General features: G+C 39.8%; 1 protein-coding gene across 3 annotated transcripts in view; it reads right to left on the reverse strand.

The window, feature by feature from the left end:
- Nucleotides 1-14711, reverse strand: part of fmnl2a (formin-like 2a) — a 68847-nt gene that overhangs the window by 4404 nt on the left and 49732 nt on the right. For 2 of the 3 annotated variants that reach the window (XM_044132680.1, XM_044132681.1), the window contains exons 9-25: nucleotides 12323-12416; nucleotides 11164-11238; nucleotides 9338-9448; nucleotides 8978-9127; nucleotides 8674-8775; nucleotides 8063-8378; nucleotides 7733-7924; nucleotides 5678-5802; nucleotides 5391-5593; nucleotides 4560-4794; nucleotides 4410-4478; nucleotides 4243-4323; nucleotides 4026-4155; nucleotides 3779-3942; nucleotides 3582-3683; nucleotides 2828-2923; nucleotides 2425-2548 (exon numbers count right to left, since the gene is read on the reverse strand). In XM_044132680.1, the coding sequence (XP_043988615.1) occupies nucleotides 2425-2548; nucleotides 2828-2923; nucleotides 3582-3683; nucleotides 3779-3942; nucleotides 4026-4155; nucleotides 4243-4323; nucleotides 4410-4478; nucleotides 4560-4794; nucleotides 5391-5593; nucleotides 5678-5802; nucleotides 7733-7924; nucleotides 8063-8378; nucleotides 8674-8775; nucleotides 8978-9127; nucleotides 9338-9448; nucleotides 11164-11238; nucleotides 12323-12416 (2369 nt within the window). Of the gene's footprint in view, nucleotides 1-317; nucleotides 439-2424; nucleotides 2549-2827; nucleotides 2924-3581; nucleotides 3684-3778; nucleotides 3943-4025; nucleotides 4156-4242; nucleotides 4324-4409; nucleotides 4479-4559; nucleotides 4795-5390; nucleotides 5594-5677; nucleotides 5803-7732; nucleotides 7925-8062; nucleotides 8379-8673; nucleotides 8776-8977; nucleotides 9128-9337; nucleotides 9449-11163; nucleotides 11239-12322; nucleotides 12417-14711 lie in introns of all 3 variants that reach the window. The other variant, XM_044132682.1, reaches the window with a different exon arrangement.

Genomic DNA, 14711 nt, shown 5'->3' on the forward strand with positions numbered 1-14711 from the left:
AAGTTCACTCCTTGGGATGCTGATCTTTCTGTGACATTATGGTCTGCTGTGGTGGGTGAAATGATGATGAAAAATACTGACGTCACGCTTCATGCAGGTGGGCCGAGAAAACCAGTTCCCAAAACACACTGCCATGCTTAAGAAATAAGAAAATCTACACAACACACAGTCAAACTTCTGTGGGCGTGTGTGTGTGTCCCTGGGAAACCACAGTGTGCACAGTGTAGGAGTGCAAACAGTTAAGAGGGGGTCGGTGGGAGTGAAGAGGCATGCAAGGAGGGGAAGAACATAAAGAAGAAACGTTTTGTTCCAGCAACCTTTAAGAAGAGACAGAGATCTACAAGCTTTAGTAATGGTACTCCTCATTGAGAGCGGGCTCGCAGAAGAACCGAGACCCGCGCTTGGCTGTGCGGGCGGTAAAGGGCACGGTCTTCAGCACTGCATTGAGACGACAGGGAGAATAGCCAGGACACAAATCAGGACAAACACGGCATGAGAAAAGCAGGACTTCTCTGCTGGGTTTAGCAACTGTTAGAACTAAGCAAGAACCCAGCTACAGCAACAGGAACCCTGGAGGAATGAGTTTGGAAGCAAACGCTACAACCCTATTTTTATTTTGCTAATTATCTTAAACCTCACAGATTATAAAACAACATATTAGAGACTCAAACTGAGTGATTAGCATTGTTTAAAGATGCAGTCTTGTGCAAAAGTAGGGAAATTTTGTTGTAATCTTTTAATGTGATCTTGTTTAACAGTTCTCCAGACCTGATGAATATTTAAAGTTCTCAGAGTTTGGCTGCTTTTCCCTGTTTTTAAACTTGTTTTATGTTCAGCAACTAACCATTTCTGTTTGCACTGAGCCAGTTCTGGTCATGCTGTAGGTTTCGTCCTGCTAAGGGAAAGTTATTTTTTTTCCTTTATGCTGTTGCTACATTCTCATTATGAGGAATTGCTGCATAATCAACGATGCAACTGTCCAATATTATATGGCAATGGGAGTGAATTCTGCAAATCATTGACTGGATGCAATTTGGTGGGTTCCCTTAAATAGCAAACTTAAAATTTGAATATTGAACTGAACTCGACTGCACTGTCTGATAATAAGATTAAACTGGGACGTATGTAAATTACTTTACTTTCTGTTGCTTGTAGAGTGCATTGGGACAATATTTGTTGTGAACTAGAACTGAATAGATAAACTGAAGGGAATTGAATCAATGTTTGTAATAATATATAAAAAAAAGAAGTACTACACTAATTCTACATAAGTACATAAAAGTGACTTTTTTTCATATTCAAATGCTGCATTATTTAGCTCAGTTGGGAGTATCTCGTGTCATCCCTTGACAGGATGATGTCCTGGGAAACAACCAGGTCCAAGGAAAAACCTTAAAGGACTGTTAGAAAGCCTGGAGGTACATTGATCAGGATCACATTAAAGAATCACAAGCTCTGACCCCTTGAATCAAGATGCATTGAAATTTGGGATTGCTGTTTAAAACTTCTGCACATTGCTGTGAAGTCACTAAATGGGCACAAGAATACACAAAAAAAAAAACTGAACATTGTGAAAGTTTAACCTGTAAATGTAAATGGACATTCCCGCAATGTTTTCACTGAAAATATTTCCCACTGAAACAGATGAAGCAACAAAGTTTTACTTTGAAAAGTCAAATGTGTTCCCATGTGTGGTGCCTTAGGTGTTTTAGCTATTCATTTATTTTGATGCTTTTTGTATAAAAAAGTTTGCACACAGACTAGTTTAGCATATTTACTCTATAAAAACAAGATTCAGTGTACCTTTGTTTTCCTTTTCTAAAATAAAAATGATTTTCTCAAAACAAAAGGTACACAGTTAAAGGACTGTCACTCTCTGCATGCTTCAAACTCTATAATGGCAGCAAAAATGCTCCAAGTAATGGGACAGAAAAAAGAATTGGTCATCTCCAATCTCTGGCTGATTGACTGAATCATTAATAGGAGACAAATTAGATGCAAAAGTGCCGTTTGTTCCCTTTGAAATATAATAAGGAAGCGATGCAAAGCAGCACATAATTGTTCTTCATATTTCACCACAGGAAGATTAATGTCCCCTTGTTATGGAAGTAAAATAAAATTATTTTTCTCGTTTTGACTGACATTCAGAGACGGTCATATCCTCAGTAAGCAAATGCACAGTACAGATGGTGTTATAAAGCAAAGGTGAAGAAGTTAACATAAGTCATTATTATCAGGCACCTTTCAGTCGAGAAGCACTGAATCAGCTGCCTCATTTGGCCACAAGCTGAACTTCAAAAAGAGCTGAAATCATCGTGTTAGTTGGCTTAGAAATCCTTTGTTTCAAGCTGAGGTGACCCTTCATGCAGAGTATTAAACATGTGCGATTGACTGCAGACTGTAGCCTGGATCTGGTGATGTTACCCGTGATGATGTCCTCGATGGTGCCGTCTTTGCCCTCGTAGACGTGACGGCTGTCCTTCACCTGCTTCCTCCTGAGCTCCTGGATCAGTTCCTGCTGCTGCCGCTTGCTTTTATGGGAGGGAGACTGCGGGAACACGCACACAACAAGGTTTACCACCAACAAGCTTCTTCTTCCACATCACATCCCTTCATCAGGCAAGTTAATTGAACAGTCACTGATCCTGACTGATGTTCCCCAGCAGGGAGTCTTGCTGTTGGAGCTAAATACAACCGTGCCCAGCAGGCGGCCTGCGCTCGACTAATCCTCCAGACGGGAATCTGGAGGAAGTGGAGCTGGATTCCCTTCTGGTCATTGTGATCCTCAGGGGAGGGAGCAAAGGAGTTCAGAGAAAGATTAACTCACCTTCTGGTCTTCCTCCATCATAGCCTCCTGTTCTAGAAGTTTCTCCATCATGAGCTGCTCCTGCCGCTTCTTCTGCTCATTGTCCTCCTCCGCTTGCTGAGGAGCCACCGATTTATTTTTATAAAAAAAAAAAAAAAAGTACAAATCTTATCATAAGTGTTTTTGATTTAATCACTACAGAAAGACCATTAACACAGCATTTCTAAGAGCTTTTAGTTTCGTCCAGTATTTTAGTGATCGGTAGAAATGAGTATTTTCTAAATGAAATTCATTTTAAGCTCTCCAGGGGGCGCAATTGACCTTTTCTCAGACGCTGTACATTTTTATTTGCAAAATAGTCCAAGCTCAAATCAACCTTATGTTTCTTTGTTATTTTTTGAAGAGTTTCAACTTTTGCAAAAGTACTCATTCGAAACATAGCTCTCCTTGGAACTTCAACAAAACTTTATCTCTGATCTTCTTTGTTGACTAAAATGTTTTGTTTTTTTCACCAAGATACACCTCACTATTTACAGAACAGCTAGCATTTGTACTGACATTAATTAACACACTTTACTAATTGTTTGACTTCTGGAGGCGATTAGTTGCACTGGATTTCTTTTTCAGTTATTAAAATAAAGGGGGTTGAACAGAAATACACACATTTTTAGATTAAATTGGTGAAAACCGTGTATCCCCTTTCCTCCACCACATGAATTTGTTTTACTATTAGATCAAATTCTAATAAAACCACTGAAGTTTCCAACCAACTCACCCTGTAGGCTTTCACAAATCGCACAAACACTGGGAAGAAAACAGATGGCGGCGTCGTCTTAGAGTTCTCTCCGAAGAACTTCACAGCCTCATCAAAGGCGTCCTTTTTTTGAAGATAGGGAAACAAAACGCAGCTTCAGCGATTAAATATTTAGACAATCGCTGAGAGAAAGGTTTTACTCCGTTATTCAGTGTTACCTGTGCAATTTTGGCATCATCCTGCAACTTTTTCAGCTTGCTCTCGTTGTGTGTGATGAAGTCTTTAAGCATGGTGTTGTGACCGTGCATGCTGTACTCTCTCCTGGTCAGCTCCATGCCTCTTTGCAGCTCCTTAACGTCCAGCAGGACATTCTCCAGCGACACTGTGAGCACATGGGGAACGTTACGCCACAAGATCGCATAAAACCTGAAAATCTTTGATTAATAGATAAAAGGTTATGCCCACCTGCTGCTGCCTTTTCAATATAGTGCAACTCATTGTGGAACAGAGACACTTGTGGGTATTTCTCTTTGACCACGTTGGCGATGTAGTGCAGCAAGGTCATTTTCCGGTCAGTTGACTTGGTATCAAGAAGCTGAGGGGAAAAAAATAGAAATATTATGTATTAAGAAAAAAAAAAAGTGAGGATGTGTAACTTTAACCGTCTTTAAAACCAGCTTACCAAATCTAAACTCTGCAGCTTGAATCCATACACTGCTCCTCTTTTGCTGCTGTTCATGTAGTTTCCAAGTGCCAAAATAATCTGCAGCATAGGTAAACAGGGATCACAAACTAAACCCTATATTTGCAGGACAGCATACTCTGCTAACACAAAATTTCTCCAGTTACCTCTAAAATCTTCTTTAACTTCTGAGATGACTTGATGGACACAGACGCTGCAATGACGGCATGAAGTTGCTGCAGACGAGCAAAGTTTAACATCAATTTCACGACTCGGCAACAAACGACAAATATCGAGTGCGAGACTCTCTTAATCACCGGCGTGAGCATCTGCACGCTTTCGCTGAAGTTTCCGATGAAGGCCATGATGGTCATCTTCTGCATGAGCCGCTCGATCTTGCTGAACTGCATCATGAAGCGGTCCTCGTCAGTCAGGCTCTCCAGAGGCTTGCGCTCCTTCTCGAACTGTCGCAGGATTTTGACCTCGTTCTCGGTGGGCTGGAAGCGCATCAGACACTCCACAAAATCTACCGGCAGAGTCCGCAGGTCGAATCTAAAAGAGATACGGGGGATGGAGATGAGGAACACGCCCAACAGAGGCACGATATAAAGAACGGGGTTTCCATTTGGTAAAATGTAACACATCTACACTTTAAACTAGACAAATATCTGATTTCCAACTGTTAGTTATAGCTTACTATTTATATTTTCTCTGAAATGAATTTGTTATCTTGTAATGATGTTATTTCTTTTTGCTTATTTTTATTTTAATCTTAAAATGGCCTACATTTGCAAAAATATATATGTTTTGTCTGATTACATCACATTCACAAGATAAAACAGATGTTATGATGAAAAAGTTACCCAAGTAGCTTTTTTTAACCAAATATATCTTTACTGTAAGAACAACTACTTTTTACTTATAAAAAATATGTTGAAGTCATTTTGAACTGAATGATGGATTAACTGTAGAAATCCAAACATTTATCGTCATTCCAAATTTCCTTTCTTCCATACTTCTCTTGAAAGAAGAATGGATTTTTAGAGACGACACATGAACCCTTAAATATGCTTTGTTATTTCACTAATACTGCTTCTAAATCAGATAAATGCAAAATAAACAAACACAAGGAAACGCTGGAGGCTTACAGCTGAATGGCCTTGCAGATCTCCTCAGTCGTCTTGCCCACTTTCCTCAGTGTGATAGCCAGGTTCTTTGCCCTGTTGGAGTCCAGCAGGGCCACCTTGTTGGGTCCCTTGTGAGTGACCTTCTGCTTGCTCATGGTGAGGTCGATGGATGGGCCCTGAGCTTTAGTCTTAAATATCTCCTCAAACTCATCAACATTCAGGTCCTAAAAGATACCAAAGATGTTATTTTTTGATTAGGATAGGAAGCAGGTTGACATAGAAACCTTGTTCTGAGTGCAGGCCTTTACCTCGAGTATCCTCTCGTCATCGATCTCGTTGAAGACGGTCCCGTTGATCTGATTTGGTTTCAGAGCTACCCAGTTGAAGACAGGCATGCGGAACTTCGTCTTGATGGGTTTCTTGATCTTAACGGCTAAATGACACAAAGAGAAATTAAAAATATGTCTTGATCGACTGTAAGGGTCCATAAGAACATAGCCACACACATGCAGTCGAAGGGGGATCTGTAATAAGAAACATCTGATTTCTGAAAACATTAATTTTGAACACTTCAAATGTTTTAGCAGAGAACGCAGATGTCCATCAATTCAAACAGGATGGTTTCCTTCTTCTCGTTATTCATGCTGAGCCTCCTGCCTCCTGGCAGAGGAACAAGGCTAAAGGCTATATCTGTTCACTAAATTGGGCATATGGTCCAGCATTACTTGCCAGGCCTGGGGTCAAACTATTTGTTGTGCAGATTAAAGCTATTTGTAGCGACAAGAGCTGCTCCATTGAAGCTGAACGTCGAAGCGCCGTCCTGCGTTGGCGCACCGACAAGGTGTCAGCAGCAACGCAGCGAGAGATAAGGCCATCATGGGAAAGGCAAACAGCATTCCGGCTGCACACGATTTCTATCAACTTAACCATCTGCGTGCCACAGCAGCTCGATGAGTATCTGCATGCAACAAACTTGTTTTTAAGACTGTGACACATCATTCATACAAAATGTCAGACGGTCAAAGCACTACAGCAAAGAGTGAAGCTAAACCATTCATAAGTTTTGAATGTGGTATTTTCTTTTTTAAAAGGGTTCAGTTGGAAATGTATTGCAGCAGAGCCAATCATAAATGAACTATTACCAGACATGGCCTTCCTAAAGCTTTCCCAGTAAATGCATTCTATTTTGTTATCAGCTTTAATGTATCTTAACAAGGAAAACTGGTCAAGTCACTGTCTTCGAAATCTTTACACTTTTGTCTTAATCCTATGCCATCTTCAGACATGACATGACCTTGAGGTTGATGGCTCCGTGTCACAGCACTGGTAATGAGTTTCTGACGGCTCAGAACTCAACTACTCTATATTTTCTCTGCTCATCCTGCTACATCCACTGAGTTTATCTGTGACTGGTTGAACTGGCACACCCCTCATTTTTTCTTTAGTGGTTCCATTGAGAAAAAAGCACCTTGTGAAGATGCCCATATGTTATGCTGCTACAACCACAAACTGTTACTATTTTAACGAGCAGCTGGAAGGAAAACCAAGCATTTTTTCCAGTTTTTTGTCTTCTCAAATACAAATCTATGTGAGCTATGCATTTTTCTACAACCCTTCAGAGTCAATACTTTGTACAACCAACTCTAGCTGAAATTACAGCTAACAGTATTTTCAGCAGGGGTGTCTCTACATGCCTGATACCACATTTAAAACCAATGTGAAACCACCACAGGGGAAAATACATGTATGACATGGTTAAGGGTGTGGGGGGGAAACACGACATTGAACTCGACAGCAAGAACCTACAGAAAAGCTTGATGGGTCCCTCTGGTTGGCGGGGAAGGAAAACAATTCAGAGACAGGTTAGCATAACGGCCAGGAACATTTACAATGTTTACATGAGGAAATACTACAGATACCACAGGTGAGAGCATCATTAATCTAAGGCAAGAGTTTTCAAGTCAGGTTTCAGTTTTCACAGGGCAACAAAGTCGACTTACTCATACCCATATATATGTAGCAGCAACAAGACACCCACCTGTACATACAGATCTTACAGGTTTGTCTGCATACTGAGTTCATTCAAAGTGTAATCGTGATTTAACATGAACACACCTAAAGCTGTGAATGTGGGACCCACCAGTTAAAAAAAGCACAAAAAAAAACAAACCCTAAAAGAAATGAGACATCTAACTCAAGACTTAACAGTTCAGAGAGGGGGTAACTTAGGAGACAAAATGTTTAATTTAATCTTTAATTTAAAAGTCCAAAAAAAGCTCATAAATCTTAAATTTCTGTTAATTTAATAAAAAAAAATGTTTTTGCTATATTGATAAGAAAACCACAGGATATATTAACCCCACCTGCCAATCCTGAATTCATGATCACAGTGGGCGTCCCAGAGCCGGGAAGCGGGGGCGCCATAGGTGGAGGTGGAGGAGGCAGAGGGGCAGAAATCTCTGACGGGAGCCCGGGGGGCGGCGGCGGTGGAGGGGGTGGCGGCGGTGGAGGTGGGGCAGCTACAGCGGGAATTTCCATCGATGGTCCATTTGATACTGGGAGAGACAACGAGAGATTAATATGAACCATTTGTTCTCCTCAAAATGTCCTTAAATCTTGAATTTTCTAAACCACTTTTACTCATTTGGGTTTTCAATATTTGAGGCGCGCAGCTGATCTGATTATAAACCTACATTGCCCGTTGACTGGCGGCGGAGGAGGTGGAGGAGCAGGTACAGAAAACATGCCTCCTGCAACTCCTGCATTGTTCTGACAGGCAGCCATCCCGTTTGCTCCCACCATGGCACCCGGCAGACCCTCCACACCAGGCAGCGAAGAAGGCAAGATTGAGATATCTCCATCTCCCTTCTTCTGGATCCGAATGGTTCCCTGCTTTTCCAGCTCGTGGATCTTCTTCTCCAGCTTACTCTGGCGCTGGATGGCCTCCTCCTTCTCTTTAAGCATCAGCCTCAGCGAGTGAATCTGCGAGGTGGAGTCTTTGTAGACTTCCTGTATGGGGAAGGAAAGGGAAAAAGAAGAGCTAGAGATGTTAGGAAGTAAAGCTGGCTACAATGTGCTATTTAAAAGAGAGACATTGTAATCTAATGCAGCTGTGAAAAAGCGTAAAATTTATGGCTCATGTTCTTTCCATTTTCTTCTGTTGGCCTATTAAAATACAAGTAGGTTGTGTTTGTAACCTAGGGCTATCAATCCTTTTGCAGGGAAATGTAACAGTGGATGCATCATATTTCCAACAAGTAATGCAGATTTAAGTGAAAAAAAAAATGTTTGAGTAAGAACTGACTTTGATGGCTTCAAGTTCCTTGTTCCTCGTCATCAGCTGTTTTTCCAGCTCCACAATCTTGGCCATAGCTTCATTCTCCATGTCCTGCAACTTCTCTGTCATCTAAGAGAGTGAAAGGGGGCAAAGGTCACAGATGAACATGTTGCAGAGACAATATCTAACTCAAAAAAGGTGATGGAGGGCAGCGATGGAACGCATTGATCCTGTTCATATCTTCGTAAGTTAGGAATTTTCAGGAGATTAATGTTTTGCAGATTAATGTTGAATTTTTTAGTGTAATAAAATAAAAATTGTGGGTTCTCACATGCGACATGTTCTCCTCCAGCTCCTCCACTCGCTCCAGGGCAGCATTTTTGGTCTCCGCATCCTCAAGCAGCGCTCCAACATCAAACACGTTATCCAAGTAGGCCTGGATCTGGACCTGGAGCTTATCGCTCTCTGTATGCTTCAGTTTCTGTAAAACAGACACAAAATAGTGATTATGGTCCACTTTCTTTCCCAAGGACTGCACCAATCTCACGTATGCAGGTTTGTAAAGAAACAGAAAAGCCGTTATTGATGGCTTCTCTGTGCTGGACATCTCAGGGGTGCAGTAACCGCAGCAGGAACTGTGGACCGTTAGCTGGGAATACTCAGAAGGAGTTCTGTGTAAATCTCAACTCACATCCAAGTAGTCATCCAAGCCCAGCTTGGTGAAGTCATACTGTAGGTGAACTCTAAAGTTCATGTCCTCCACTGAGTGCACAACAATGTTGATGAACTGCATACATGCAACCTGAAGAACGTAGAGAGACAAGCAGAAGAGTCAGTTAAACAGCATTTTTTTATTAGCAGAGAGAAGTTAAAATTGAAAACATATAATGCTGCACAATTTGATTTATGGTCATTATTCTGATTTCCAGTAGACGATTCTGACGGTATAATAAAGTTGAGTAAAAGCGCTCATGGTATTACACTTTCAAGACAAGTATGCCTAATATAATCTAATTGTTGTAAATAAGAAAGCTACTACCATTCACATATTTGGACAAATTTGGTTGTCGTCTCTTAAATATGTATAAGATTCTGAAAATAAATTCACACTTTATAACAAATACTGAATCTCCATGGAAAAAAAAAGACAGTACTTTGCAGCTGAAATTTTATTTTGGCACTTTGTGATCTCCTATAACATTCCACGGGATAAGACGATGCATTATCCTGTCAACAGATCGACTGACAAATCATTTCTCTTGCAAATTCTTGCTGATTTTTATTGCAAAAAGTCCATGAACTCCAACAAGTTTGGTTGCAAATATTCCATCCTATGATGCCTAAGTGGAACAGGTACATAGTACAATAATTATGTCAATAAGAGAGATGTCAATCAATCAATCAAAGATAAATAAATATAAACGATGTGCAGCTTCCTGTTCTGCATTTATGTTAGTCAACAACAACAAGTTCTACCAGCGGTACCGTTTCTGTAAGCGATGGAGACAAACTTGCTAGGCATCTGGCAGACAGACACAACATTAACTGGTTTTCACTTCATCAATCAGGCTGGACTCTTACAAATACAGACAGCTAAATGTTTATCTCAAAATTGGAAAGAAAGGTTGTTTATTCAGTGTTTATTCAAAGGTTTAGTCTAACAAGAGGGTATCTGCAGTGCTGTAAATGTTTAAATAGGTGTAGCTGCGAACACTATTTTATTTTAATTCAGTCACTATCTGTTCTCCTTGTTGCTATTTGTGGACCCGTCTCATCCACTAAATGATTCAGCCAGTGGATCTTACATTTATTTTATTTTTCTTTAAAAAAATAATAATAATAGGAAAAAAAAAAAATCACATTACCGGTATCAAAGTTTTAAATAGTTCCTTTTCAAAACTGCAGGCTAAAACGGGGCTTACAGGAGAGTCTTTTTAACCCGAGCAGATGGATAATCAAGTTATCCAAGTAATATAATTGAAATCTATTTCCAGTAATGACTTTCAAAAAGTTAAATTTGTCCATAGTGAAATATTTCAAGAATTTATTTCTCCTAACATGATGTTCCCCAGTAGAAAATCCCTGACATCCTCCATAAGGAACGTAAACCACAAAAGGTCATGGCTAGAGAAGTTGTTTGGTCAGAGTGCTGTATCAAACCATATTAATGGAAAGTTGAGTGGAAGGAAAAAATATGATTGGAATAGGTGTACAACAAAGATAACTGCAGCTTTGAGAGGGTGGTGAAGTAAGTTCTTTCAAGAAGTTGGTGGAGATTCTTAAGTTAGAGTTTCAAGAGCAACCACACACACACGCACACACACTCACCCACACACACACACACACTCACGCACACGCGCACACACGCACACACACACACAGACATATCCATGACATTGGGTTCACTAGACGGTTCTAAATAAAAGTAAATTCCTCATATTTAAATGCTATAATATTTCCATTTATGGTTATTTCATACTTATGCGTCTGTATAATAATGAGTTTATTTGAATTCACCATGAAGTCAATGTTGTTGTCTTCATTCTTGAAGTACTCCATCAGCTTCTCAAACCGCTGTGACTCCACGCATACCTGCAGCACAAAAAAAGTGTATAAAATTAGTAACAGGAGTTATTATGAAACCATAATCATAAAATTAACCAAAAAGAGTAAAAAGTAAGAAGACTCATCAGTATAGGTGAAAAAAATACCTTTAAAACATTTTTAAATCTTGATAAATTATTCTCAGCCTTCAAAGTGATTACTGCCAATCTAAATTATTCATACACGCCTGCTTTAATCCTGTTTACAGCAGACACTGTATACTTTTTGCCAACTTTATCACAGAAATACAGTGATTTTGTGGCAAAAAGCCTATTTAAAATAGAACTCGACATCAAGAAAGATGCAAAAATGGGGTAGAGTGATGTTTGGCTGATCAGAAAGGTCACTGGGAGGGTAGAGAGGCAGACTGGGAGAGAGTATAATAAAGAATTCAGTAGAAATAGGAAGCATGGTTATTTAAAAACCTCAAGCTTCTGCCTGCAGCCAGTTCTTTGTAGCAGCAAATTATATCCAGTGAAGTAAAGCTAACAGTGCTGCCTAATTATGAAAAAAAAAAATCTCCCAAAATCTGTGACCCTGCTGCTGCAGTTTCACACCATCAGAAACATTTCTCAGCCTCCGTCTCATTAGGTGAGCTCTTCTCTCCCACTAATGCCACCGTCGCTGAAAGCGTCACACTCAATATTTAATTCAGAGGTGTAAATATTGCATAAACTGTGCTCGCTCTATGCTCGTAAGATGCTTGCTACAAAATTAGACTGTGGTTAGCCCCTAGTTCTCGCCGTGGCAGCCAGGATACCTCCCTCCAGACAGCCACAGGTCAGGAAGGTTATCTTGAACATCTGTCGCTGTGCTTTTCTGAGCTTTGATGCGCCTGACGAGTCTTGTTAACACGCATGGAGAGGTTTTGTCTGATGGGTGTGTGTGGGTTATCCTGTGCTACACAGACAAACCGGTATCTGTGAACCCTTTGAAGCAATGCCGAGGGGGAATCTGCCGGAGAAGGATTCCTCCAGGGCCGAAAGATTGTTTGAAATGACACAGTTGGCATGTAAAGACTTAAGGGTCTCCCTAAAGAACCCCAGTTTACCATTCTTTAAGCTGGTCATACCTCCTTGAAGTTATCAAAGGCAGAGAGAATAATTTCATGGCCTCCTCTCACGAGACAAACTGCCGCCAGGAGCTCCAACACCAGAGCTTTGGTTCTGTAAACCACAGAGAAAGTTATGGCATGAGAGGTAAGTAAATGGTATTTGCCAGCAGAGAAGAAAATATAAACTTAAAGTGTAAAGTCAGTAACGTTAACTAAATATCATAATAACCCCCCTTTAACAACACTGCAGTGCCTCGCAAAGTACCATAAATATTTCCACACTCATACTGCAACCACAAACCTCAGTGTGTTTTTATTCTGAAATTATAAGACAGACCAATACAAAGTAGTGGATAGTTTTGACCTGGAAGGATGTTTTTCTTTTTTTTCTGCAAGTAAAAGTCAAACTTTAAAACAGGGTTAAATAATAAAAAATCCATTATCTGAGAGTGGAAAGAGTAGATTACTCTGGCTGCGAAAACACCAATTGTACGTCACCCTCCTAATCAAGAACTATTATCCAGGAAAACGTTATTAATCATTTGACAATTTGTTTGACTGTGATGCTATGGGGAAGCTTTTCTTCAACAAGAACAGAAAAATGGGTCAGAATTGATGAGAAAACAGATGGGAAGCAAATGCAGAGCAATACTGGAAGAAAATTTGTAACATACTGCACGGAAATGGCAGATGAAGGTGGAGGTTCAACCCTAAAACTACTTGTGGGGCAAAAAAATAAGAACATAAAATTTATAGTAGTGTGATGATATTGGTTTACAAAATCATTTTCGTCTTTACTCAGCAACAGGAACAGGATTTGGGTCAGTCCTCCACTAAAGAGCTTTCTGCACATGGCCAAAGTTAATGCATTTTTAAAAACTGATCTGCATCAACTACACATGCTACAGGACAGATTTATATAATTTTTTAGTTGTAATCTGGGACTGAACAATATAATTTGTGGTGCTACAAATGGCCCTGGGCCATATTTTGAACACCCCAGGTTTAGCTCAAAGCATATTCATGACCATAACCAAGTCAAAGTGCACACTTAAATCTAATCCAGAATCTGTTCAGAGAGACAATCATACTGAAATCAAGCAGCTTTGCAAAGAAGAATGGATAAAATAACACATTCTGCAGCTGTAATTGGAATGGATAATGTTTTTATACAGAATTGATTCAGGGAGGCTTAATACAAATTGGCAACACACATTTTAGTCTTTCATTTGTAAAATAATAATCATTTCCCTTTCACCTCAAAAGCATGCTCTACTTACTTGGTATTACCTTCACATAAAACCCCAATAAAATAAACATTGTGGTGGTAATGTGACAATGTGTTTAGTGTTAATACTTTTGCAAGGCTATGTTGATTATACCAGGGGCATCAAATCATCAACATGTCATTTGTTGAGTTTCAGTATGTTTGTGTTGTTTTCATTTTATTGATGCAGGATTTATTAGCCTGAAGGAAAGAATATGTGACATGTGATGCAAAGAGGTTTCACATCAACTTTTTAGGACATCCGATAACCTTTGGGCATTGTTTGAGAACTCATGCATCAATCCACACACACACACACACACACGCCCACGCACACACACACACACACACACACATACGGGTTTTGGTGGTTTAGAGGGACAATTTTTTCAAACCAGTTTTTTGCAACACTAAACAGTCACCCCTTTCCACTTGTGCTAGAAAGACCTAGTAAGTTGTCAAAAATCTTGTTTGAGCTACACAACATAGATCTCACTTGAAAACTTCAATACACACATCAGAACTCAAAATACAAGAACCTGATGCAATGCTGTATTAGAAGGACAGACGATAATGAGGTGCTTGGCTCCGCCCATGATACCAACAGTAATTGTCAGGGCCAATTTTATTTATCAGGACCACAGCATACACAAACATGAAATATATATGTATTAAGTCCAAACATGGAAATATGGAATATGGCTACACAGAAAGTGGACTTTATTTACAGCACCTTCACTAAGAACTAGAGCAACAATTCTGTTTGTGAACATAAAGGAAAATCTGTGAATGGCAAAGTTAAATGAATTACGGGTCTATTGTTAAATCAAAAAGATAATGCTGGCATTCTATTATAGTGGCCAGTTGTCCTTTCTTGATGTGTTCGCCAAAGTGCCTCATGACCGCAGCAATCTCCAGGAGATCATGGATGCTTTTTGCTCTCCTAGCACTTTCCATAGATGCTAGAAAAAGAAATAATTCATTAGTGAAAACCAACTCCAATTGTTAATTTTTCTTGGTTATAAATTATGTAATGCCTGTTTTCAAATAAGCATTCATAAAGAACATACATTAGTGGGAGAAGCTACAGAAATGAGCATGTAGGTTGCATCGATGAAAATTAATTTCTGCAAATGCCAA

The sequence above is a fragment of the Gambusia affinis genome, linkage group LG11 (assembly GCF_019740435.1).
Source record: "Gambusia affinis linkage group LG11, SWU_Gaff_1.0, whole genome shotgun sequence".
Taxonomy (NCBI): domain Eukaryota; kingdom Metazoa; phylum Chordata; class Actinopteri; order Cyprinodontiformes; family Poeciliidae; genus Gambusia; species Gambusia affinis.